The 23,149-nt window shown below is 49.4% G+C and overlaps 1 protein-coding gene across 2 annotated transcripts in view; it reads right to left on the minus strand.

Moving 5' to 3' along the window:
• Window positions 1–23,149, minus strand: part of LOC306762691 (spectrin beta chain, non-erythrocytic 1) — a 147,211-nt gene that overhangs the window by 11,366 nt on the left and 112,696 nt on the right. The window contains exons 30-42 of one of the 2 annotated variants that reach the window (XM_079249274.1): window positions 22,349–22,627; window positions 20,340–20,470; window positions 18,432–18,636; window positions 17,984–18,358; window positions 15,813–15,899; window positions 11,948–12,105; window positions 10,901–11,039; window positions 10,737–10,821; window positions 10,471–10,667; window positions 10,294–10,394; window positions 9,107–9,161; window positions 4,048–4,250; window positions 2,347–2,520 (exon numbers count right to left, since the gene is read on the minus strand). In XM_079249274.1, the coding sequence (XP_079105400.1) occupies window positions 2,347–2,520; window positions 4,048–4,250; window positions 9,107–9,161; window positions 10,294–10,394; window positions 10,471–10,667; window positions 10,737–10,821; window positions 10,901–11,039; window positions 11,948–12,105; window positions 15,813–15,899; window positions 17,984–18,358; window positions 18,432–18,636; window positions 20,340–20,470; window positions 22,349–22,627 (2,189 nt within the window). Of the gene's footprint in view, window positions 1–2,346; window positions 2,521–4,047; window positions 4,251–6,149; window positions 8,346–9,106; window positions 9,162–10,293; window positions 10,395–10,470; window positions 10,668–10,736; window positions 10,822–10,900; window positions 11,040–11,947; window positions 12,106–15,812; window positions 15,900–17,983; window positions 18,359–18,431; window positions 18,637–20,339; window positions 20,471–22,348; window positions 22,628–23,149 lie in introns of those variants that run through there. The other variant, XM_079249275.1, reaches the window with a different exon arrangement.

A 23,149-nucleotide genomic window follows, 5' to 3' on the forward strand; every position in this document is an offset into this window, starting at 1 on the left:
GTAAACAGCTGCCATGTGAACAGCTGCCTAGTAAACAGCTGCCTAGTGAACAGCTGCCATGTGAACAGCTGCCTAGTGAACAGCTGCCTAGTGAACAGCTGCCTAGTAAACAGCTGCCTAGTAAACAGCTGCCTAGTGAACAGCTGCCTAGTGAACAGCTGCCTAGTAAACAGCTGCCTAGTAAACAGCTGCCTAGTAAACAGCTGCCATGTGAACAGCTGCCTAGTGAACAGCTGCCATGTGAACAGCTGCCATGTGAACAGCTTCCTAGTGAACAGCTTCCTAGTAAACAGCTGCCTAGTAAACAGCTGCCTAGTAAACAGCTGCCTAGTAAACAGCTGCCTAGTAAACAGCTGCCTAGTGAACAGCTGCCTAGTGAACAGCTGCCTAGTGAACAGCTGCCTAGTAAACAGCTGCCTAGTGAACAGCTGCCTAGTGAACAGCTGCCTAGTGAACAGCTGCCTAGTGAACAGCTTCCTAGTAAACAGCTGCCTAGTAAACAGCTGCCTAGTGAACAGCTGCCTAGTGAACAGCTGCCTAGTAAACAGCTGCCTAGTGAACAGCTGCCTAGTGAACAGCTGCCTAGTAAACAGCTGCCTAGTGAACAGCTGCCTAGTGAACAGCTGCCTAGTAAACAGCTGCCTAGTAAACAGCTGCCTAGTAAACAGCTGCCTAGTGAACAGCTGCCTAGTGAACAGCTGCCATGTGAACAGCTGCCTAGTGAACAGCTGCCTAGTAAACAGCTTCCTAGTAAACAGCTGCCTAGTGAACAGCTGCCTAGTGAACAGCTGCCTAGTAAACAGCTTCCTAGTAAACAGCTTCCTAGTAAACAGCTTCCTAGTAAACAGCTGCCTAGTGAACAGCTGCCTAGTGAACAGCTGCCTAGTAAACAGCTTCCTAGTAAACAGCTGCCTAGTAAACAGCTGCCTAGTGAACAGCTGCCTAGTAAACAGCTGCCTAGTAAACAGCTGCCTAGTGAACAGCTGCCTAGTGAACAGCTGCCTAGTAAACAGCTGCCTAGTGAACAGCTGCCTAGTGAACAGCTGCCTAGTGAACAGCTGCCTAGTGAACAGCTGCCATGTGAACAGCTGCCTAGTAAACAGCTGCCTAGTGAACAGCTGCCTAGTGAACAGCTTCCTAGTAAACAGCTGCCTAGTGAACAGCTGCCTAGTGAACAGCTTCCTAGTAAACAGCTGCCTAGTAAACAGCTGCCTAGTGAACAGCTGCCTAGTGAACAGCTGCCTAGTAAACAGCTGCCTAGTAAACAGCTGCCTAGTGAACAGCTGCCTAGTGAACAGCTGCCTAGTGAACAGCTGCCTAGTGAACAGCTTCCTAGTAAACAGCTGCCTAGTAAACAGCTGCCTAGTGAACAGCTGCCTAGTAAACAGCTGCCTAGTAAACAGCTGCCTAGTGAACAGCTGCCTAGTGAACAGCTGCCTAGTAAACAGCTGCCTAGTGAACAGCTGCCTAGTGAACAGCTGCCATGTGAACAGCTGCCTAGTGAACAGCTGCCATGTGAACAGCTGCCTAGTAAACAGCTGCCTAGTGAACAGCTGCCTAGTGAACAGCTTCCTAGTAAACAGCTGCCTAGTAAACAGCTGCCTAGTGAACAGCTGCCTAGTGAACAGCTGCCTAGTAAACAGCTGCCTAGTGAACAGCTGCCTAGTGAACAGCTGCCTAGTGAACAGCTGCCTAGTGAACAGCTGCCTAGTAAACAGCTTCCTAGTGAACAGCTGCCTAGTGAACAGCTGCCTAGTGAACAGCTGCCTAGTGAACAGCTGCCATGTGAACAGCTGCCATGTGAACAGCTGCCTAGTGAACAGCTGCCTAGTAAACAGCTTCCTAGTAAACAGCTGCCTAGTGAACAGCTGCCTAGTGAACAGCTTCCTAGTAAACAGCTGCCTAGTAAACAGCTGCCTAGTGAACAGCTGCCTAGTGAACAGCTGCCTAGTGAACAGCTTCCTAGTAAACAGCTGCCTAGTAAACAGCTGCCTAGTGAACAGCTGCCTAGTGAACAGCTGCCTAGTGAACAGCTGCCTAGTAAACAGCTGCCTAGTAAACAGCTGCCATGTGAACAGCTGCCTAGTGAACAGCTGCCTAGTGAACAGCTGCCATGTGAACAGCTGCCTAGTAAACAGCTGCCTAGTAAACAGCTGCCTAGTAAACAGCTGCCTAGTGAACAGCTGCCTAGTAAACAGCTGCCTAGTAAACAGCTGCCTAGTGAACAGCTGCCTAGTGAACAGCTGCCATGTGAACAGCTGCCTAGTGAACAGCTGCCTAGTGAACAGCTGCCATGTGAACAGCTGCCATGTGAACAGCTGCCTAGTAAACTCTTCTGACACCTACTTGAGTTTGAAGACGTGTTTCTTCTTCTTGTAATCCAGCGCCACTTCACACACAGCATCCTTTAGGCTGACGGGAATTTCACTGTGGTAGGGAATTCCCTGACTGGCGCTCTTCTGATCCTTATAGAAACCCATCTCCTGGTGGTTGATCACACAGTAGACGTTGTGCCATGACCTGCAGGGAAACAGCAGGTCATAAGTTGGACCATCAGCCAGACTTTTCACCTGGTTGGACTCCAGCTGATAAGATGCCGAGTGTTGCAGGATCACCAGATGTCCTGCAGGTTTTACAAGTTTCCCAGCTGCAACACACCTCATCTACATGACAAAAACAGCTAAATATCATCAAGAAGACTTAATACTTTTACTGTTGGGAGCCTCGTTCTAACTCTTGTCCCTGAGCCAACTCTGGAATCTCATGTTAAATCTCCGCTTCCTTCTTGTTTTTATCACTTATCACCAAGCTGAACCCACTCCTGTCCCGATGCGACATGGAGAAATTGTTCATGCCTTCATTTCATCCACCACTTTCACGTTTAAAACGTAAAAACGTCTTCAGGTTGTTCAGAACGCTGCTGCAAGACTGAAAGTCTCACGTTGGTCCTGCACTAATCTGCTGCACCAGATAACTACAGACTTCTTTTACTATACACAGCTCTACTGATCCAGCACCAGGTTCTATCTGCAGCCTTAAAGGTCCAGCAGGTCTCTGAGAACACGCCATCGGTTCTGCAGGTCTCTGAGAACACGCTAACGGGTTCTGCAGGTCTCTGAGAACACGCTAACGGGTTCTGCAGGTTGCTGAGAACACGCCATCGGTTCTCCAGGTCTCTGAGAACACGCTAACGGGTTCTGCAGGTTGCTGAGAACACGCCATCGGTTCTCCAGGTCTCTTAGAACACGCTAACGGGTTCTGCAGGTCTCTGAGAACACGCCATCGGTTCTCCAGGTCTCTTAGAACACGCTAACGGGTTCTGCAGGTCGCTGAGAACACGCTAACGGGTTCTGCAGGTCTCTGAGAACACGCCATCGGTTCTCCAGGTCTCTTAGAACACGCTAACGGGTTCTGCAGGTCTCTGAGAACACGCCATCGGTTCTGCAGGTCTCTGAGAACACGCCATCGGTTCTGCAGGTCTCTGAGAACACGCTAACGGGTTCTGCAGGTCGCTGAGAACACGCCATCGGTTCTGCAGGTCTCTGAGAACACGCTAACGGGTTCTGCAGGTCGCTGAGAACACGCCATCGGTTCTGCAGGTCTCTGAGAACACGTTAACGGGTTCTGCAGGTCGCTGAGAACACGCTAACGGGTTCTGCAGGTCGCTGAGAACACGCTAACGGGTTCTGGAGGTCGCTGAGAACACGCCATCGGTTCTGCAGGTCTCTGAGAACACGCTAACGGGTTCTGCAGGTCGCTGAGAACACGCCATCGGTTCTGCAGGTCTCTGAGAACACGCTAACGGGTTCTGCAGGTCGCTGAGAACACGCCATCGGTTCTGCGAGTTTAATAACTGATTTGCTGTTGTTTCTCCTTCGCTTCTGAGAACCACTCAGCACTTTGTTGTTTTTAAACTGTACTTTAAATAAATTTGATGTCATGTTTCTTCTGGGGCTGCAGATGAAAATGAGTATCTTGCATTCATACACTCGCCAGTACGCACTGTCCCAAAAATCCTGAGAGCACATGATCCTCTGTGGGTTCTACCTGCTAGATGCCTTCTTGTTGTGGCCTTCCCACTCGTGTTTGCGGTGCAGGAACCCTTCCAGCTGGGATGTGGGGGCGTCCTGTTGGGATTTGGCCGGCAGGGTGGCTGCTTGGCTAGACTTGCCCTTGCGTGATGCCCCAGGAGACCCAGAGGGGCTGGGCTCTGACACTCCATTCACCACTTCACCCCCGTCAATGTTATCCTGGGACCAAAGGAAATAAGAGTCAGAAGAAAGGGGGTGGATGGTGGTCTCTAAAGCCCAGAACACACTGTGTGATTGGCAGCTGGCTTGATCTTTATCCAAGGTTAAAACTCTAGTGAGCCTTTGTATCATGGCCTCAGACATGCATCCTAAATTTCACCAAGCAAGCAGCCAATATGGTCACCAGACCCGACAGGCTGATGTAAGCCAAACTAGCTAAGAGAAACTTCTTGAATTCAAACAAAAAGATAGAGAAAGCTGTCGCATCGGGAGAATTACCGAAAGAGACTTGACTAATTTGGTCTGCTACCTCACACAGTGTGTCATGAACTTCTCCTCAGATGTTCAGAAGCTGGAAATCAGTTGTCAGAGCTGCAGCATGCAGAGCAGAGAACAGGCCTTTAAAACTGCAACTGTGCACTGAATAGTTTCATCATTTTATGACTTGCTAAAAATGTAGAACTAGTTGAGTCTATTAAAGAACTAGTTGATGTGGGACTACATCTGACTTCTGCACCTGTGCGTGCTCGTCTGTTGGAGCAGAATCTCCTCCAAGTTAAAGAAATCCCTCAATAATACACCTTTATGAGTCCTGTTTCGGCTGATAATGCAATATTAGTATTAGATATACTGATGCTGCAATAACAATGAATGTCCCACATAATGTGTAGCCTATTTAGCCTATTTAAACATTCCCAAAACCAGGCACTTTGAGCAAATGTGTAGATTTAACACTGTAGGTTTGATTAAATCAATCCAAACTCTTCATCACACTGGGATTCCTCTGAAACGGCTTTTATGTTGATGAACTCCGTGTTGCAACACTACAAATTTTACAGAAAAACTAGTGTAAAAACGTTAAAAAAGTTAATGATGCATCAACTTCTTCCCAATCTCTGAACTAAGAAACAACACTGAACCTGACAAACCAAACATAAACTAAAGATATCTGAACTCCATCCATCCAATCACTGGTAGCCTGTTTAAAGCCGATTCAAGCTTTTGCTTTTCATCAGTATTGATTAGAAATGTATGTCCACAGCACTCAGTTCAATCATGCACTGATTCCACATTTTTAACATGCTTAATCACAAAAATACTACTTCATCACACAACACTGTAGAGAGTAGGAAAGAAAGAAGAAAAAAACACAATCTCAAACAATTATCGACAAAATTGCTTGGAATTCATTGCTGGGCGTCATTATTGGAGCAAAGAGATTTCACTTTTCCACACTGACATGATGCTTATTACCCTGTTACCGACCTCCTTCAGGGCCTGATCAACGGAGGATGCTGTGTTTGAGAAGAGGTCAGAGGTCCGACCAATCCTGGAGGCTTTTACTGCAGAGCTGTGAGAGCTGGACCAATCCTGGGAGCTTTAAGTTAAACTCAGAGGCAACGCGTTGGGAGCGTTGACAGCTGTGCTAATGCTCCCTGAATCTGGAAATTTCTGTTATTTTCCTCATTGTCTTAGAGGTCTTGATTTACTCTTTACATTGTTGACTGATAGTTGAAAATCTGAGTTTGAACTAAACATTTGAAGCTTCTGAGCTCTCATACAGATTAGCTACATCAATCATAGTGGTGGTAGGTCAAACTCAGGCAGGGATACACCAATCATAGTGGTGGTAGGTCAAACTGAGGCAGGGATACACCCATCATAGTGGTGGTAGGTCAAACTGAGGCAGGGATACACCCATCATAGTGGTGGTAGGTCAAACTGAGGCAGGGATACACCCATCATAGTGGTGGTAGGTCAAACTGAGGCAGGGATACACCAATCATAGTGGTGGTAGGTCAAACTGAGGCAGGGATACACCCATCATAGTGGTGGTAGGTCAAACTGAGGCAGGGATACACCCATCATAGTGGTGGTAGGTCAAACTCAGGCAGGGATACACCAATCATAGTGGTGGTAGGTCAAACTCAGGCAGGGATACACCCATCATAGTGGTGGTAGGTCAAACTGAGGCAGGGATACACCCATCATAGTGGTGGTAGGTCAAACTGAGGCAGGCATCTCTCAGAAACCTTAGCTTTGAGAATTAAACTCTTCTCAGAAAAACATTTGTTGCACATGTTCAAAAATCTGAACATTTAAATGAGTTACTTCCTGTTCAAGAAACTAAACACTGAATGTAGTAACTGCAAAGCAAACTGCTGGAGAAAATGGAATGAAGAAATGTTAACAGCAACAGAAAATGAAACAATGATGTTGGAACAGGATAACACAGAGAGACAAACAAGAAGGGTCAGAGTGCACTGGCTGATTCTAACTGGGTTTATTGGAAATGTGTTAGCTGCGGAGGAATTGACATGCAACAGAAACACTGAAAACCAATGAAGGAATGATGACAGTGAACAATAAAAACACAAAACAACAAACAATAATAATAAAAGGAGATCCCAACACATACAATCTGACTGTGGGACACGCGGGATCTGAACGACTAGAAAAACAGGAATGATTTTAATTTCAACTGCAGAGTCAATCATAATGACTGCAGCAATGGAAACGCTGGATTTTTGACAGATGTTTACATGAACCAAGTAAAATAAGTGTTTTATTAATATGATAATGAGATGACGTTTATGTGAAGTGATGACATGTATGCATGTGAGTTTAACATGTCAAATTACTGCATGAATTCATGTGAGATTATCTCCAAAGCAGAGATTTTGGAGGGAATCACATGTTCAGTGCTGTTAATTACTTATTAATATAGTGGATGAGATTCCTGTCAACCACACATTTGGTTTCTGTTTTTTTTTTGCTTTACAAAACATTGTTCCTGAGCGACAGAGATTACAGATTAGAGACAGATGTTGTCTTTGCAGCTACAGTAAGTTTTTCACTTCTGACTTTTTTTTTTTACCTCCGTACAAAAAATGGGGAATTAAAATACTTTAAGTCTGAATGTTTTGATATTAATACAGAGAGATGTCAGGATATTGTGATTTACACATGAAAAATGACATTGCTGTCAGATTAGTGGACGTCTGCATAGAGCTTTGTGTGTCTGATGAGAATTATTAGATAAAAATATTTACACATGCAGTGTAAAATCACATTAGAAATGAGCGTTTTGGCTAAGCTTTGACAGATGTCAGTAAGAAGCATGCGATCCAACTCATATTTCAGTTAACTGCACAACTTTCTTACATTGTAAATCATTGAAACTTCTCCATTTTTAGGACTTTCAAATTGTGCACAATATTCAAAATCTGTGTTTCATAGAATAAACGTGTAAAGTTTGATGGAAGACATGATGTTAACTGTGCTAAATTATAAATAATATAAAAAGAGCAGTTGGATAATCATACAGGGGATAGGTGCAAAACGTGTTTTCAACTAAATGTTTGATATCATCAAACAATGTTAAAATACCTAATTTGTAAAATTGGTTGACAGTTATTTTAAGTCTTTCATCAGCTAAATTATCAAGCACGACCATTTAGCAGAAAAAACACTGACGTAATATAACCTATGAAAGCTCATCTAAATAGGAGACGTGAGATGAAAATAAGTAAATCAAGCTTCAACTCTTAATACATCAGTTTTATTTTAAGACGATAACATTAAGACAAAATTTAAATGGAAATTTAAATGTAAATGTTAAGAAAACTATCAATTATCAATGTATTTTTCATGTTTTGTTAGATAGGATTTCTCAATACGCTGATGATACTGCCATTTATATTCAAGAACTGGGAGACCTACTTTTTAGTGTTGACACATCTGATCTTGGGGACGTGTCTTGTCCCTGGTGTTTTGGGGACACATCTCATCTCAGGTGTGTTGGGGGACGTTTTTTGTCATATGTTCTGGGAAATGTGTTTTGTGTCAGTTGTTATAGTGCTGGTGTGACTCTCCTCAGCTGCTTTGGGGTTTGTCTTGTCTCAGATGTTTTGGGGACATGTTTTAACCCAGATGTTTTTTGACATGATTTGTCTCAGGTGGGAACATGTTTTGACTCAGGTGGGGACATGATTTGTCTCAGGTGTTGGTATTCCATAGGGTGAGTTTGTAAATGATGACGTAGATGAGCAGAAACATGAGCAGCTGAGGGGAGAGGATGACAGGAGAGTCGAGCTGAGAGAGAAAGAGGGAAGAAGGGAGGAAAAATGAAGGGAAGGAGGAACACAAACTAAAAAATAGACGATATTACAGGATATGTTGTGGTCCCATATTTATACGCTCACTTCACTGAGGTCTGAAATTTAAACATGACTTTATGTTTTGGTTGTTTGAGATTGAAAAAGAACTGATTCTAGTTTTATAGCAACTCTATCTATTCTAATTATGTCTTTAAACAAAAGTACACAACGGAATGAAAACGGCAGGAATGTAAAATTTCTTTGTTTTGAGTTCTGATGACAAAGTCCCAAATGGAAAACAATAAAAAGGGACTTAAGAAAACATCTGTTTAACAAAGTTTTCCAGAACTTTATGTGCAGAATTCACATCCAGCTGAATCTCCTGCCTTCCAGCAGAACACCAGTAGCTTCAGGTGGACGTGGAACTCCTGTAAAACTCCATCAAACTATAATTTAATGTGAATTAACAGCTGGTCCTCCCTTACTAACTTACAAACGGCTCTGGTGATTCAAAGGCCTCTCAATGGAAGTTATTATTTCGACATATATTAACACAATGCTGAAACACTGAAAGCCAAACATACTGTAAAATAAGAGCTCAGTCATCAGTGAAGAGGAATAAACAGATACATGACTGTCATCACTGCAGTGATGTGTATGCTTCATGACATGATGAGTGTTTCAGGGTGCAGCGCCGGTCCTGCGGCCCTGCAGGGTGCTGCTGTATTTCTGGTAGGCAACGGAGCGGTAACTAACCCTGGGGGACTCCTGTTCGGATGGCAGCCCGTTCTGAGATGCCGGCTCGCCGTCCCTGCAGAAACACAGCATTATACGTGGTTAAAAACATTAGGAATACCGTTTCAGAGTCCGGTGGACAGAAAGTCTCAGGATGATCCTGTTTGGAAGATTTAATGAGGAATAAAGCTTCTGAAGCAATAAGAAAAAAGTTTCCATAGTTTTCTGACATTTTAGATCTCAGGAGGTCACTAGAACATAATAATCTCTGAAAGTCTGCAGCTTCTTCTTCTTCTTCTGTTTCCGTCAGAGACACATGTCCCTCCTGTTGAACTTCATCCTGTTGGACGTGTTTTAACTCACTGGGAGATTCTCTGGCCTTTAACGTATAAACACAGTTCTGTTATTAACTTGTGGACTTCACACACCTGTCACATGACTGTGTGGTTGTTCAGACCTGTCCGAAGCCTCAGTTCTACAGAAACCCTACAGGGACTAAAGGGACGACAAATGTGTCTGTTCAGGCCCACTATGCATAGGCCACTATAAGATAAGTCCCAGTTCCACTGGTGTACCTGTCCAGGTGCGTGTCTGTCCAGGTGGACCCAGCTTGTAATAAACTATGTGAACTTTGCAGCAGATACCAACATGGCGCGTTGGACCCATAATGCTTAGCGGCTCAACAATATTATCTATGTTCAGTTGTTGACTAGAATACTTGCAGGAAAACATGTTCTGGACATAAAAGACACGTTGACTTCCTCGTTATTCTGACTAAACTGACTATGGAAAGTCTGAACGGACAAAACACACTTCTTCACTGCAAGAAATCCCGCCTCTAGAGAGCTGCTTTTTCTTGACTTTCAGCAACGGAACAATTTAAAGTTAAAAAATAAAGTTAAAGTAACTTTTTTTTTTTTACATGTTTCGGATTTTTGTCACATTAAGATTGATTTCTGATAGAATCAGAAATACAGAATGAGTTCGTGCTGATCCGAAGTGGTAATGTGCAGAAACCTGAGGATGCAACACATCAGGATGCATCGCTGAACGGAATCAAAGACGACATAATCGTAGTGGAATCATGTAAAATGCAGATTTCCCATGGCAGCCTTTAGGCACACCTACTGGTTGCTGGGCATCTTGTTACATTTGCAGCTTATCTGATGCTTCTGTTTCATCTGAACGCTCCGTCCACACAGTCTCACCTTGGCTGCGCTGCAGCGTCGGCTGCCTGAGCCTCACATGCTGGGGGTTGTCTCCTCCTTTCTTCTTCCTCTTGCCTTCTTCTCACTTCCAGTAACTCCATCTGGACACATAAACAGGTTCAGCGTCCCGAGCTCCAGTCCGACACCTGAGATCCTGTTGGAACCCGAGCATCTCACCGTGGTCAGCCTCTCCAGCGCTGCAAAGCGCTCCTCCCAGGTAGCGGCCGACTTCTCAAAGGCCTCGTGGCGTTTGATGAGCTTCTCTACCTCGTCCACGCTCTGTCCCATCTCCCGGCTGGACAAGTAGGGCTCCTGGCCCAGCAGCCAGGCTTCAGCCACACCTGCATCCCTGGAGAACTGGTGCACCTCCAGGACTGGAGACACATTTCCACGTCAAACCAGATTAACTCAGAGATTTGAGAGCATGCTGACGGACATCTTACCCAGTCTGAGCCACTCCCATCTGTCTTCCCACTTGTCAATCATGTCTTTCCTCTTGTCTGTCAACTGTAGCAACTTTTCTTTAATCTGTCAGGAGAAATGAAGTCAGGATGCTGTTTGGTTGGCAGAGAGGATGAAAACTTCAGGAAAAGGTGAAGGCTCTCACCTCCTCAGAGGCGTAGTGCTTCCTGGCCAGCAGGGCTTTCCCCAACTCGATGCAGGTGGTGAAGCTGTCATTGCGCGCGTCGATCTCCGCTTTGATGCCCTGATGGTTGTTCATCAGCAGCTCCACCGACGACACGTCCCTGAAATCCAGCAAACCCATGAAACAAGCTGAGGCCACAGAAAGAAGCAGCTTGTTTACACAGAAACAGCTCAAATCCAACGTCAGAAGTTCCACTTCCCACAAGCTGACAGCAAATAACTACGTGTGTGTGTGTAGGTGTGTGTGTAGGTGTGTGTGTGTGTGTAGGTGTGTGACCCATTGGGACTGATTTAAAGCTGAGGTAGGTAACGTTCCTCAGAGACTGTTCCTCTGGGTGAAGTGGTTCCTCGTCCTGATAGCAGTCAATACATTCTGTCATCATGAACAAAAAGAAATATAGTTCGACCCTCAGTTTACTGTAAATCTGTAAAAACTCTGACAAATCCAAACGTTCTGACTGAACTGAACTTCTTGAACTTGAAGCTTCTTCACGGCTGAGAAAATGCAGGAAGGATTTCCCGACCCGGCTCGGTTTATTTGCCTCCTCCTGCTAAACAGCCGAGAAAGAGAAAATCGTTGGTGGAAAAAGCCGCGAAGTAGAAAAACACTCCTCCGCCACGGCTTTTAAAATGTTTCTGGATCCAAACGGTGATCCGGATCACCACTAACATTAAATCACTTCTTCATTTTCACCTTTCCAACAACTCCTGAAAATTCTAATCCCTCCTTAAAACTTTTAGTTGTCTTGAACACAAACAGACGAACATCGGTGAAAACATAAGAAGAAAAAAGCCTCGGATCACTCAAAGAGCAAAACCAGAAAGGGCAGGGCCAAGACATGGGCGGGGCCAAGACATGGGGCGGGGCCAAGACATGGCGACACTTTCACATCTCGCTAGCTCCCAACATTACCTTCCCCAGCTTTAAATAAAGTTATTGTAACAGAAGTCAAGAAAAAACAGAAATTTTCATGAACAGGATGTGAACCCGACAACTGCTGCCTCCTACCTGGGTTTCTCCTGGGCCTCGATCAGGCGGATCACGTCCTCCATCCACAGCATCAGGTCGCGCACCATGCTGAAGAAGCGGAACTTATCCCCGGTGTCTGCCAGCTTCACCCGTCGGCCCTCTGCTGCCTCCAGCAGGTTTTTCCAGGCCTCCAGAACCTGGAAGTGGACCAGACCACACACAGGGATCAGGCGCATTTCCAGGGGAAAAACTGAGCGGGCGACCAACGTTCAGCATCAGATCACAGCTGCTTCTCCATCCTTAAAAGCGGCAGCGATGAAGAAGCTGCAGCTGCACCGAACTTTGAAATCAGGGAACATAACAGCCGGGGAGACAAAGGAATGGGCCGAAGCAAAGAAAACACATTCATTCGTGCAGAAGCGCCGGCGACAGCAGCGGAGCAACAACCAGTTCACATCAGTTCCTCAGAACGTCTTTACCTGCAGCTCAGCAAGCTCTGTGGAAACACCGCATCTCTCCGAGGAGTGGCCGAGGCCTTCATCTCCATCACAGCGTCAGCATACACACACACATCCGCTGGTTTTCTGTCATGTTTCTATTCGGCTTCTGCACAGGATGGTTGTAGTCTCTTCGGTGAGACACAGCAGCTCGGAGCAGTTTTACCACTCAGGCTCAGCGAGTTCATACCGGAAAACGGAAACTTCAGATCGTAAAGCTGCTGGAGGACTCCGACAAACGGAAAACGGAAAAAATTCCACGTGATCTGAGGCTTCTCAGAGGCGCGAAACGTCCTGCTGGTGGTGGATCCTGCTCAGATGTCCACAAACACATCCAGAACCTTCTTCCACTTCCTGAAATCCAGAAGTTCCATCTTTTCCTTCGGGAAGCATTTTGTCCCTTTCAGAGGCGGCGATGGGCGGAGCTCACAGCTGTCAATCAGAAAAGTCGTGAATACGGAGCCACAAGTGGATCTGAGAGGGACAAATCCTCCGGGTGACATCAGCAGGTCTGAAGCCAATAAAAACGACTAAAATGTTCTAAAGCTCACCAACATTTTAGTCACAACATTCAAAGAAAGCCTGAAACTGCAGCCAAATGATGCAAAGCCAAGGTTACTGGAAGCGGAGTCTCACCTCTCGGTTTCGCTTCTGGGTGGACAGGAAGGACGCAGAGAAACGGACATACAGGGAATGGTCAAAACACATCAACAGAACGGGTCACTGTTCCGGTCAGAGGCAGCGTTACGGATCAAAGAACAAGACGTCAAATACATTCCCAGCTTCAGCAGAAATCTACTAACACAGATACACATGGTCTAAACCTGCAGGATCAGACCGGATCCTGACGGTCCCAGGTCTTCCTGCAGGATCAGACCGGATCCTGACGGTCCCAGGTCTTCCTGCAGGATCAGACCGGATCCAGGAGGTCCCAGGTCTTCCTGCAGGATCAGACCGGATCCTGACGGTCCCAGGTCTTCCTGCAGGATCAGACCGGATCCTGACGGTCCCAGGTCTTCCTGCAGGATCAGACCGGATCCAGGAGGTCCCAGGTCTTCCTGCAGGATCAGACCGGATCCAGGAGGTCCCAGGTCTTTCTGCAGGATCAGACTGGATCAGGAGGTCCCAGGTCTTCCTGCAGGATCAGACCGGATCCAGGAGGTCCCAGGTCTTCCTGCAGGATCAGACCGGATCCAGGAGGTCCCAGGTCTTCCTGCAGGATCAGACCGGATCCTGGCGGTCCGAGGTCTTCCTGCAGGATCAGACCGGATCCTGACGGTCCGAGGTCTTCCTGCAGGATCAGACCGGATCCTGACGGTCCGAGGTCTTCCTGCAGGATCAGACCGGATCCAGGAGGTCCCAGGTCTTCCTGCAGGATCAGACCGGATCCAGGAGGTCCCAGGTCTTCCTGCAGGATCAGACCGGATCCTGGCGGTCCCAGGTCTTCCTGCAGGATCAGACCGGATCCAGGAGGTCCCAGGTCTTCCTGCAGGATCAGACCGGATCCTGACGGTCCCAGGTCTTCCTGCAGGATCAGACCGGATCCAGGAGGTCCCAGGTCTTCCTGCAGGATCAGACCGGATCCTGGCGGTCCCAGGTCTTCCTGCAGGATCAGACCGAATCCAGGAGGTCCCAGGTCTTCCTGCAGGATCAGACCGGATCCTGACGGTCCGAGGTCTTCCTGCAGGATCAGACCGGATCCTGACGGTCCGAGGTCTTCCTGCAGGATCAGACCGGATCCAGGAGGTCCCAGGTCTTCCTGCAGGATCAGACCGGATCCAGGAGGTCCCAGGTCTTCCTGCAGGATCAGACCGGATCCTGACGGTCCCAGGTCTTCCTGCAGGATCAGACCGGATCCAGGAGGTCCCAGGTCTTCCTGCAGGATCAGACCGGATCCTGGCGGTCCCAGGTCTTCCTGCAGGATCAGACCGAATCCAGGAGGTCCCAGGTCTTCCTGCAGGATCAGACTGGATCAGGAGGTCCCAGGTCTTCCTGCAGGATCAGACCGGATCCAGGAGGTCCCAGGTCTTCCTGCAGGATCAGACTGGATCAGGAGGTCCCAGGTCTTCCTGCAGGATCAGATCGGATCAGGAGGTCCCAGGTCTTCCTGCAGGATCAGACCGGATCCAGGAGGTCCCAGGTCTTCCTGCAGGATCAGACTGGATCCTGGCGGTCCCAGGTCTTCCTGCAGGATCAGACTGGATCCAGGAGGTCCCAGGTCTTCCTGCAGGATCAGACCGGATCCAGGAGGTCCCAGGTCTTCCTGCAGGATCAGACCGGATCCAGGAGGTCCCAGGTCTTCCTGCAGGATCAGACCGGATCCAGGAGGTCCCAGGTCTTCCTGCAGGATCAGACCGGATCCTGACGGTCCCAGGTCTTCCTGCAGGATCAGACCGGATCCTGGCGGTCCCAGGTCTTCCTGCAGGATCAGACCGGATCCAGGAGGTCCCAGGTCTTCCTGCAGGATCAGACCGGATCCTGGAGGTCCCAGGTCTTCCTGCAGGATCAGACTGGATCAGGAGGTCCCAGGTCGGTCTTCCTGCAGGATCAGACTGGATCAGGAGGTCCCAGGTCTTCCTGCAGGATCAGACCGGATCCTGACGGTCCGAGGTCTTCCTGCAGGATCAGACCGGATCCTGACGGTCCGAGGTCTTCCTGCAGGATCAGACCGGATCCAGGAGGTCCCAGGTCTTCCTGCAGGATCAGACCGGATCCAGGAGGTCCCAGGTCTTCCTGCAGGATCAGACCGGATCCTGGCGGTCTCTGAAGCATTCCTAACCTCCTTCCTGGAGCAGCAGACTCTGAACACGTAGTTTTTATTGTATTTAACGACTTTATCGTTCCCATCAGAAACTCTCTGATTATCAGATCCGATGCTATGCAGTTTTCCCAGCACATTCCCAGCTCCCTACTGGGATCATGCAGCTGTTGGGTCCTGCTGTCACGGAGATGAAACACAAGCAGCCACAAAGATGGCGGCTGAGATGCGGCGCTGCAACAACCAGTCTGTAAAGACATCACGATAACATGCTAACAGTTCTGAGTCTGTTGTTGAGCCGGCGACTTTCCTCCTGGATCAGACACAGACGCATCATGGATAAAAACAAACATTTAGCTGGACAGAGAAGATTCATCTGAGGGAGCCAGTCAGACTACCAGCATCTCCGAGGCGTTCCCAGTATTTTGACCATGCCCTGTAATATCTCAGCTCATCATCCTAAATGCTGGAATAACATCTAACTGTCTGAGACCAGGATTTTCCGGATGTCCTGTGTCGTCTGGAGGAACGGAGCGCCGTTGGAGTGTCAGCATTGCAGCATGCAGGAGGCCACATCACCAACAGCAGTGCTGCGTGCCCTGAACACTACATGGCATCCATCACCAGCATGAGTTCATCCAACACTCACCTCGCCCTCTCTCTTCTGGATGTCATCCGCTTTGTCTCCAGCGTAAGCAGACTGCAGGCGGACGGCGTCCTCCTGAAGCTGCCGCACCTGCAGCAAGAAGGAAGAAAAACCTCAGTCAGCCAAGAAATTAGGATCAGATTCACCAACGTCCTCGCTGAAAAGGAATCTACCTTCAGACATAATCCATCAGTTATTTCCTTCCTTTTACGGGCAAAAAGATCCATTTTCTATTTGTGGTGAAAATGAACAGACTCATTGCCCTGATTCCAAATCATTCTAAGGAATCTGACTCATTTCTATGATTCCAATTCATTCCCATATCTTCATCTTAATCTTCATCTTCATGCCGCTTATCTGGGGTCGGGTCACGGAGGCAGCAGCCTAAGCAGGGAAGCCAAGACTTCCTCCATCATTCCCATGTATCACTTGCTTTAATGAGTTGACTAGTTTTCTTGAAAATGAGTCATTTCTACAAATCAGACTCGTTCCCATTAAAATGATTCTTTTCTACAAAAATTAGTCTTTATATCAATCCAACTCATCTTCATCGTTTCCATAAAAATCACTTGTTTCCATTTATCCAGCTCATATTGATGAATCTGTTCTTTCAATAAATTTGACTCGCTTTCATGAATTTGACTAATCTCCATTGAAAAGACTTCTTTCCACAACTTAGTTTCCATGAATCTGAATCATTTTCATGAAAATGACTTTTTTTGTAAATCAAAATCATTTCCATAAATCTAATTAGTTTTCCATGACAACAACTCGTTTCCTTTAATCTAACCCATTTCTATTTAATGGGTCTAAATCTATTTAGAATGCTAAAGGTTCTCAGATGGTTCTTGTGGTGGAGATTATACACATAGCATAGTTTTAATGTGTTACTCCTTTATTAAAGTTCTTTTATATCGTACAAAATATATATTGTGCATAGTTTAGAGTAGTTCAGAAAGCTTGCTTTAGTAGGTTCATGCATAAAACCAAATGTTCTGTTCAAGGCCTGTTTCAGCTTTGACTGTTGTTACCTTCAAGCTGGCAGTTGTTTTAATTAGTGCTGACAGGCAAAGGTTATTTGTGTATGCTTAAAGATCGCTGTAACACCCTGAGCAAGGGCAGAGCTCTCAAGAGCGCGTTTGATTTCTAGATTTATTTGTCATCAGATAAATTTCTCGACAGTTTGGTGTCAGAAGTGGGATCTCACATGTTTCTGCCGGGACCGGACTGAGGGGCAGAGCTCTCTAGACCTCTCGCTTGCAAAAACTGTGCATTGTCAATAAACTGGACAGAGCGTGGTTGATTTCTAGATTTATTTGTCATCAGATAAATTTCTCGACAGTTTGGTGTCAGAAGTGGGATCTCACATGTTTCTGCCGGGACCGGACTGAGGGGCAGAGCTCTCTAGACCTCTCGCTTGCAAAAACTGTGCATTGTCAATAAACTGGACAGAGCGTGGGTTGATTTCTAGATTTATTTGTCATCAGATAAATTTCTCGACACTTCTGAAGAATAAACAGTCTCCAGTATGACCGGTTTGTGTTGATGCTGCATCCTATTATTTATATGTCTAAGTGTTGGTAACTTTAAAAATAGTTTTTACTGTTTAGTGCATGTTAGACAACCACCTGTCCAGAGACTGCAGGTCCTATGAGCAGCTTTGCTAACGCCTGACACTTTGAGATCAAAGCACTGTTGTCCATGTCCCTGTTATTACAGCCAAATGATCCATAATGGCAACTGCTGAGATTAATTTACTTTCAATCTGACTACAGGCTTCTCCTCTTCCTCTTATTAAGACAGGCGTCACTCGTGTCAGGTCACTTAGTAAAATGGTCTTTTTAAAATGACCTGTGCAAGCATTAAAAACAAGCTAAATGCAGCTAGGACACTGTTTACTTCTGCTAATGTCAACCAGAAACCAGCTAAAGTTAAACACTTCTATGCTAGCATGCAACATGTTAACGCAATGTGCAGTATGTTCTGAAAATGGTCAACTAGCCAGCAGCTCGCACTGTTTTAAAGAAAACTCGTTGGTTTAGAGTTAAAAAGAAGTAAAATATTGATGATCTCCACATATGTCCTGTGGACAGACAACTGCTTCAGGACAGGGTCTGCAGAGTCCCAATCATTCCTAACTATCTACCAAGAAGTTGCGTCCTTCTTCTCTGTACCTGCGTTCCAAGAGCCTGGATGTCGTGTTCAAAGGTGGTGTGCATTCTCTGCAGGGCCTCCACTGTGTTCTGGTCCCGGCCCACTTCTTCTGGAAGCTTCTTGTGCTTGTCCAGGATGCGGTTAAGGATCTCCTTGGCATCATGGTAGAACTTGTGGAGCTCATATGAGGCGGCGAGGATCTGCGTCCGAGTGTCGATGAGCTCCAGTAGGTCGGCCCAGGCCTCGTTCAGGCCGTCCTTCCACTCGGCGATGGTGGCAGCGTCGCCATGGCCCGAGTTGATCAACTCGTCTGCCATCCGGTTGACACCGTCCACCCGTTCCTGCCCGATGTTCCCGGTGTCTCGAGCGAATTCTCTGAAACGCTCCTGCAGCATCTGAACAGAGAAGTGTTTAGTGTCAGTTTATGTCCTCGAGGTCCAGCATTCCGGTTGTGAGTGTTGGACTAACCGTGACGTGTTCGTAGTCCTGTCCCAGCTCATGGGAGCCGGCCACCACCTCCCGCTCGGCGATCCACTGCTCCAAGTCATCCACCTCCCGGTTGAGCTGGAAGAGTCGGAAACGCTCATCCAGCTTTCCCCGACGCTCCTCAGACAAGTCCTTGAGTCCAGCATACAGCTTGTCCACCTGAGACTGGCGCATCCCAATACGCTCGCTGCAGGACGAAGACAGGACATCAACTATCCGTGTCCTCATCAGATAATGTCCCCCGTTTTCTTTTTCAGATCTTCTTCCAAACTTTTCCCCAGGTAGCTTCCACTGTTTTCAGTCCTCAAGAAAAAAACCCCTCTGGCCTGACCCCATCCTCCGCCCCCCCACCCCCCGTCCCACCCAATCCTCCATCTCATCACATCCTCTGTCCCACCGCATCCCTGTCTCACCCACGTCCCGCCCTGCGTCCCTGTCTCACCCACGTCCCGCCCTCCGTCCCTGTCTCACCCACGTCCCGCCCTGCATTCCTGTCTCACCCACGTCCCGCCCTGCATCCCTGTCTAACCCACGTCCCGCCCTCCGTCCCTGTCTAACCCACGTCCCGCCCTGCGTCCCTGTCTCACCCACGTCCCGCCCTGCATTCCTGTCTCACCCACGTCCCGCCCTGCATTCCTGTCTCACCCACGTCCCGCCCTCCGTCCCTGTCTCACCCACGTCCCGCCCTCCGTCCCTGTCTCACCCACGTCCCGCCCTCCGTCCCTGTCTCACCCACGTCCCGCCCTGCATCCCTGTCTCACCCACGTCCCGCCCTGCATCCCTGTCTCACCCACGTCCCGCCCTCCGTCCCTGTCTCACCCACGTCCCGCCCTGCATCCCTGTCTCACCCACGTCCCGCCCTGCATCCCTGTCTCACCCACGTCCCGCCCTGCATCCCTGTCTCACCCACGTCCCGCCCTCCGTCCCTGTCTCACCCACGTCCCGCCCTGCATCCCTGTCTCACCCACGTCCCGCCCTCCGTCCCTGTCTCACCCACGTCCCGCCCTGCATCCCTGTCTCACCCACGTCCCGCCCTCCGTCCCTGTCTCACCCACGTCCCGCCCTCCGTCCCTGTCTCACCCACGTCCCGCCCTGCATCCCTGTCTCACCCACGTCCCGCCCTGCATCCCTGTCTCACCCACGTCCCGCCCTGCATCCCTGTCTCACCCACGTCCCGCCCTGCATCCCTGTCTCACCCACGTCCCGCCCTCCGTCCCTGTCTCACCCACGTCCCGCCCTCCGTCCCTGTCTCACCCACGTCCCGCCCTGCATCCCTGTCTCACCCACGTCCCGCCCTGCATCCCTGTCTCACCCACGTCCCGCCCTGCATCCCTGTCTCACCCACGTCCCGCCCTGCATCCCTGTCTCACCCACGTCCCGCCCTCCGTCCCTGTCTCACCCACGTCCCGCCCTGCATCCCTGTCTCACCCACGTCCCGCCCTCCGTCCCTGTCTCACCCACGTCCCGCCCTGCATCCCTGTCTCACCCACGTCCCGCCCTCCGTCCCTGTCTCACCCACGTCCCGCCCTCCGTCCCTGTCTCACCCACGTCCCGCCCTGCGTCCCTGTCTCACCCACGTCCCGCCCTGCGTCCCTGTCTCACCCACGTCCCGCCCTGCGTCCCTGTCTCACCCACGTCCCGCCCTGCATCCCTGTCTCACCCACGTCCCGCCCTGCATCCCTGTCTCACCCACGTCCCGCCCTGCATCCCTGTCTCACCCACGTCCCGCCCTGCATCCCTGTCTCACCCACGTCCCGCCCTGCATCCCTGTCTCACCCACGTCCCGCCCTCCATCCCTGTCTCACCCACGTCCCGCCCTCCATCCCTGTCTCATCCCACCTTCTGTGCTTCCCATCCTTTGACCCCTCCTTCCCACCGTCTGTCCCTCACCTGTCAGGGTGTCCTGCGGCCACCAGGCCCCGGCTGGTGCTGGACAGCTGGTGGACGGCGTCTGCGTAGTCCTCCACGGCTTGCTCCAGGATCTGGTGCTTCTTCAGCATGGCCACGGAGCTCTGCTCATCCTGGACACATGATGAAGACGATGAGGAAGAACCTTCTCCCACAGACCTGATTCATGATTCACTTCTGTTCAGTAAACGTTGCAGATAATTATCGAACGTTTGTCCCCATCTCTCCTAATTGGACATATTTTCATCTGTCTTCCAATCGATATGATTATTGATCCTGAACATCAAAATGTCTTTCCAAACCTGAACTTGTTCAGGTTTCGTCTCCCCACGGCACAAATTTACACTCCCAGTTTCACCTTCACATCCTCCCTCACCTTGGTGCCACCACCTCCTCATCTTCACCTCCTCTTATCATCCCCGCCTCACCTTGGTGCCACCACCTCCTTATCTTCACCTCCTATCATCATCCCCCGCCTCACCTTGGTGCCACCACCTCCTTATCTTCACCTCCTATCATCATCCCCGCCTCACCTTGGTGCCACCACCTCCTCATCTTCACCTCCTCTTATCATCCCCGCCTCACCTTGGTGCCACCACCTCCTTATCTTCACCTCCTATCATCATCCCCGCCTCACCTTGGTGCCACCACCTCCTCATCTTCACCTCCTCTTATCATCCCCCGCCTCACCTTGGTGCCACCACCTCCTTATCTTCACCTCCTCTTATCATCCCCGCCTCACCTTGGTGCCACCACCTCCTCATCTTCACCTCCTCTTATCATCCCCGCCTCACCTTGGTGCCACCACCTCCTTATCTTCACCTCCTATCATCATCCCCGCCTCACCTTGGTGCCACCACCTCCTCATCTTCACCTCCTGTCATCATCCCCGCCTCACCTTGGTGCCACCACCTCCTTATCTTCACCTCCTATCATCATCCCCGCCTCACCTTGGTGCCACCACCTCCTTATCTTCACCTCCTCTTATCATCCCCGCCTCACCTTGGTGCCACCACCTCCTTATCTTCACCTCCTATCATCATCCCCGCCTCACCTTGGTGCCACCACCTCCTTATCTTCACCTCCTATCATCATCCCCGCCTCACCTTGGTGCCACCACCTCCTTATCTTCACCTCCTATCATCATCCCCGCCTCACCTTGGTGCCACCACCTCCTTATCTTCACCTCCTATCATCATCCCCGCCTCACCTTGGTGCCACCACCTCCTTATCTTCACCTCCTATCATCATCCCCGCCTCACCTTGGTGCCACCACCTCCTTATCTTCACCTCCTATCATCATCCCCGCCTCACCTTGGTGCCACCACCTCCTTATCTTCACCTCCTATCATCATCCCCGCCTCACCTTGGTGCCACCACCTCCTTATCTTCACCTCCTATCATCATCCCCGCCTCACCTTGGTGCCACCACCTCCTTATCTTCACCTCCTATCATCATCCCCCGCCTCACCTTGGTGCCACCACCTCCTTATCTTCACCTCCTATCATCATCCCCGCCTCACCTTGGTGCCACCACCTCCTTATCTTCACCTCCTATCATCATCCCCGCCTCACCTTGGTGCCACCACCTCCTTATCTTCACCTCCTATCATCATCCCCGCCTCACCTTGGTGCCACCACCTCCTTATCTTCACCTCCTATCATCATCCCCGCCTCACCTTGGTGCCACCACCTCCTCATCTTCACCTCCTCTTATCATCCCCGCCTCACCTTGGTGCCACCACCTCCTTATCTTCACCTCCTATCATCATCCCCGCCTCACCTTGGTGCCACCACCTCCTTATCTTCACCTCCTATCATCATCCCCGCCTCACCTTGGTGCCACCACCTCCTTATCTTCACCTCCTATCATCATCCCCGCCTCACCTTGGTGCCACCACCTCCTTATCTTCACCTCCTATCATCATCCCCGCCTCACCTTGGTGCCACCACCTCCTTATCTTCACCTCCTATCATCATCCCCGCCTCACCTTGGCCTTCTCCTCTGACATCATGTAGAGCTCCTGTTCGCTCATCCAGGCCTCAGCCTCTGCAGCATCAAAGTAGTACTGCTGGGCCTCGCGGGCCTCGCTGAGGCGGACGTGGCGATTCTCCGTCTCCTTCTGGATTTTCTCCCAAAGCGACTGTAGGTCGCCGAGCCGGCAGCGGATCAGCTCGGCCGTCGGGCTGCCGTCCCGCAGGATGTGCTGGCTGCGCTCAAAGATGTCATCATAGCGAGGCTGGTGTCCCTGGATCTCTTTCTGCAGGGTCTGTGGAGAAGGAGACGGGGTTGAGAGAGGTAGGAGACAGGGAGGTGAGAGGAGACAGGGAGGAGAGAGGGAGGAGACAGGGAGGAGGCAGAGAGGAGGAGAAAGAGGAGACAGAATCTGAGTTTCTCTCTTTCCAGGTAGAAGGTAGCAAGTAACAGGTAACAGGTAGAAAGTAGTAGGTAGCAGGTAACAGGTAGCAGATAACAGGTAGAAAGTAGCAGGTAACAGGTAGCAGGTAACAGGTAACAAGTAGCAGGTAGCAGGTAACAGGTAGAAAGTAGCAGGTAACAGGTAGAAAGTACCAGGTAACAGGTAGAAAGTAACAGGTAGCAGGTAACAGGTAGAAAGTAGCAGGTAGCAGGTAACAGGTAGAAAGTAGCAGGTAGCAGGTAACAGGTAACAAGTAGCAGGTTGCAGGTAACAGGTAGAAAGTAGCAGGTAGCAGGTAGCAGGTAACAGGTAGAAAGTAGCAGGTAGCAGGTAACAGGTAGAAAGTAGCAGGTAGCAGGTAACAAGTAGCAG

The sequence above is a fragment of the Telmatherina bonti genome (assembly GCF_933228915.1).
Source record: "Telmatherina bonti genome assembly, chromosome: 11".
NCBI lineage: Eukaryota > Metazoa > Chordata > Actinopteri > Atheriniformes > Telmatherinidae > Telmatherina > Telmatherina bonti.